We start from the raw sequence: 3068 nt of genomic DNA on the forward strand, positions 1-3068 counted from the left end.
TCACACCACAAACTTGTTCTTGGCTAGGGTGTTGCTCTTGGTGGCCGTGTCTGCATGGGCCTGGTATCCAATGATGATCTTTGTGGAAAGTCCCAAGCGCTCTTTGTAGACACGCCTGGGGGGTGAGTGGGAGAGGAAATAGACAGGCAGTCAGCAGTGTGTCATGGCGATAACCTGGGACCCTAGGTCCTTTGTCCAGAGCTCCTACCCTGGTTCCAGACACAGTCACTCCTGTTTTGTGTCTCGGCCATGTGGAAACACAAAATAGGACTAATGCAAAAGATAACAGTTCTGCTAGAAATAGTTTGAAATCTAGATTCCAAACCCTTTGTACATGTGGGTAAGGCAGAAAGGGGAGACGGCAGGGGGAATCCCAGAGGTCTCCCGTGCAGGCCAAGCCCGCCTCATTTCTCCTTCTCCCCTAGAAGAGAGCCAGCTCTCACCCCTGCCAGAAACATCCTCACCCAATATGGAGCACGCCTGTCTGGTTCTCTGCCTCCCGAGTCCACATGGAAATCTTGTCCCCCTTGGTGCGGATATTGATGACAGCCCCACACACATCTCGGCTGTACTCCTCAAAGCTCTCACCAATGAGACACAGTAGCTGGGGCCAAAAAGGGGGATGATGAGACCTTCAGCTGTGGCACCAGGACTGCACCTGCCATCCTTGAAACCACTGCCACCACAGTCCCATACCAGCCCTGCCCTTTCCTATGGGGACCCTCCCCACCCAGCCCCCTACTCACTGTCTCCAGCCACAGGCGGTCCAGCTCTGTGTGGCGCTGCTGTTTGGAGAGGCTGACCAGCCAGCGACCACCCCGCTTATTCCTGGGGTCTTCCCACATGGGTTTGATGCCATCCTGAGACGCAAATGGCAAATCAATCGCTTCCCTTTGTTCAAAGGGAAGTGGGGGCACAGCCCTGCCCCCACTAGGCCAGCCCCTCAGTACGTCTCTACAGGCCAAGTTCTCTCTTGCCTCTATTTCCTCTGTACAGGCAAATGCTACCACCAGCCGTTCAGCCCCCAGACCCACCTCTGAGCTCCTCCAGGCCCCTGAGCCTCAACATTTGTCCCCTTTTGTAGACTTGCAGATATTTGTGTGTCTCCTTTACTGATCAGAGTTTCTTAAGACAACAGTGCAAATGGGGTTGGTGAACAAAGCCTTTGGGGCAACCCCAGTGTGGGCCAGGCCAGACATCCCAGGCTCAGCTGGGCACAAGGTCACCTGGGAAATCTTTAAACACTGATATCAGGGCCCTAGCCCACATACCTGCTGGGTCAGCACCTCCAGGGATGGGCCTGGACCTTGATGAGCAGTAGCCTCAGGCAATTCTGATGCTTGTCTCTAGTTAAGGAGCCCAGCCAGTCCAGAAACCTGGGCTCCTCCCTTATTCCCCCTCCTCCCCACCCACCCTCCTCCCAGACTCTTCAGTGTGCTTCAAGGTGCAGCTCAGGTCTGACACTTTGGCTAAGCTTTTGTATAGCATTCCTTCAATCGGAAGTCAGCTCTGAGGGAGACTGTCCTCCGCACCCGACCCCCAAAACCCCTGTAAAGGAGTAATACAGCAGATGCTGAGAAAAATCAGCCCCCCTGTGCCCCGGGGCAGGTGTGGGGTGGGGGGACCAGAGCTTACCTTGAACAGGGCATAGTCACAGCCGGAAGAGAGCTTACTGGCCAGCTGGGTGTGATTATACACCCTGGAAAGAGACCCCCCCCCCCAGCTCAGGCTGAAAGTCCAAGCTTTTTAGGGCCTGGTTCCAACTGATCTCAGCCCCCTCAAGTTCTCACCAGACCCCACTGCTTTCCATCTACCTTACGGCCTCCAAGCCCTTACTCACACTGGCGCCCGCACCTGGAATTCCATCACTACTTACCCAAACCGTCAAATCCCACCTCCTCCCTGGAGCCTTCCCTGACCCATCATCAAAGCCCCAGGACGTCTCACCTGCCCCTAGGGTTTGCACAGCACCTTTCAGATCCCCTCACTTGATACCCCACCGACATTGTGAGGCACCCTCATCCTTAGTTTGTGTTTGAGACAAGCTCAGAGACAGGAAGGAACTTGCCCAGGATCACAAAGCATGAAGTGGCAGAGTCAAGGTCAACTCCTTGCTTCTTCCACTTCCCAGGCTCTCTCCCTAAGCCCCAAGAAGGCTTCAGGGGGCCTGTGCCCCAGCCTCAATGCCCCCCCATAACCACCAAGCCCCAGGGAGGGCTAGGAAAGCTGCGTAGGAGGCAGCATCCTGGAGAAGTGGGGTCTGGGAAGGATCCTAAGCTCAGAGCCCCCTGACCCCCACCTCCTCCATAAGGGGCAGACACTCACGCCCAGAAGTCCTCCACAGTGTTAAACTTGGTGACCAGATGCAGGTTGTCCTGCCAGGCCCGGCTGCGGTCATTCTTGAAGAACCACAGAGCCCACCTGGGGAAGGGGTAGCTAAGAAGAAGCAGAGAGCCCCCATGCCTACCCCTGGCAGTACCTGGGCTGGCAGGGAAGTCTCACACCTTCGAGGACAAACTGGGAGATGGGATTTGGGGGTACAGGTCCCCTAAAGTCAGTTATCCTGAAGGGTCAGGGGACTGGAGGACAAGTAGAGGCATTTAACCCAGAATCCCCGCTGGGTGAAGGCTGGAAGGGCCAACAGGGCCTCAGTCTGAGGCCAGCCCTGGCCTTCCCCAATCAGGAACTGGGGCCATCAGAGGAAGGGATCATCCAAGGCGCAGAGCAAGGGCTGCCCTACCTGCTCTGCAGAAGGTGCAGCTCTGGCTTGACCTCCATGGGACCCTCATCCGGGGCCTTGCTCCTCAGGGAAAGGAAGTCCCTGGGAGAGTCCAGACCCTCCTCTTCCATTGAGGCCCCTGCTGCTGCTGCTGCTGCTGCTACTGCCTCCTCTTCCTCTTTCTCTTCTTTCTCCCACTTTTGGATTCCACCCTCAGCCTCTCTGTCCTGACCAAAAAAAGGAGTCCAAGTGGGCTGTGAGTCTGGCCGGCTCCAGCCCCGGCCCTTGCTTCGGGTAGAGCAGCCGAGGGGACTTACAGAGTTGGCGGTGGCCATGCTGTGGCAACTGG

At 56.6% G+C, this 3068-nt stretch overlaps 1 protein-coding gene across 1 annotated transcript; it reads right to left on the minus strand.

The window, feature by feature from the left end:
• On the minus strand, positions 1-3068 carry EIF4E1B (eukaryotic translation initiation factor 4E family member 1B; the record flags this gene model as incomplete). The annotated part of the gene is made up of 7 exons (XM_081035879.1): positions 3037-3068; positions 2741-2946; positions 2326-2421; positions 1636-1699; positions 747-860; positions 465-604; positions 1-115 (listed from the first exon to the last, which is right to left on the minus strand). The coding sequence occupies exons 1-7, from the start codon at positions 3052-3054 to the stop codon at positions 1-3; spliced, it is 753 nt and encodes a 250-aa protein (XP_080892005.1). The 5' UTR covers positions 3055-3068.

Source organism: Rhinolophus hipposideros, assembly GCF_964194185.1.
Source record: "Rhinolophus hipposideros genome assembly, chromosome: 23".
NCBI lineage: Eukaryota > Metazoa > Chordata > Mammalia > Chiroptera > Rhinolophidae > Rhinolophus > Rhinolophus hipposideros.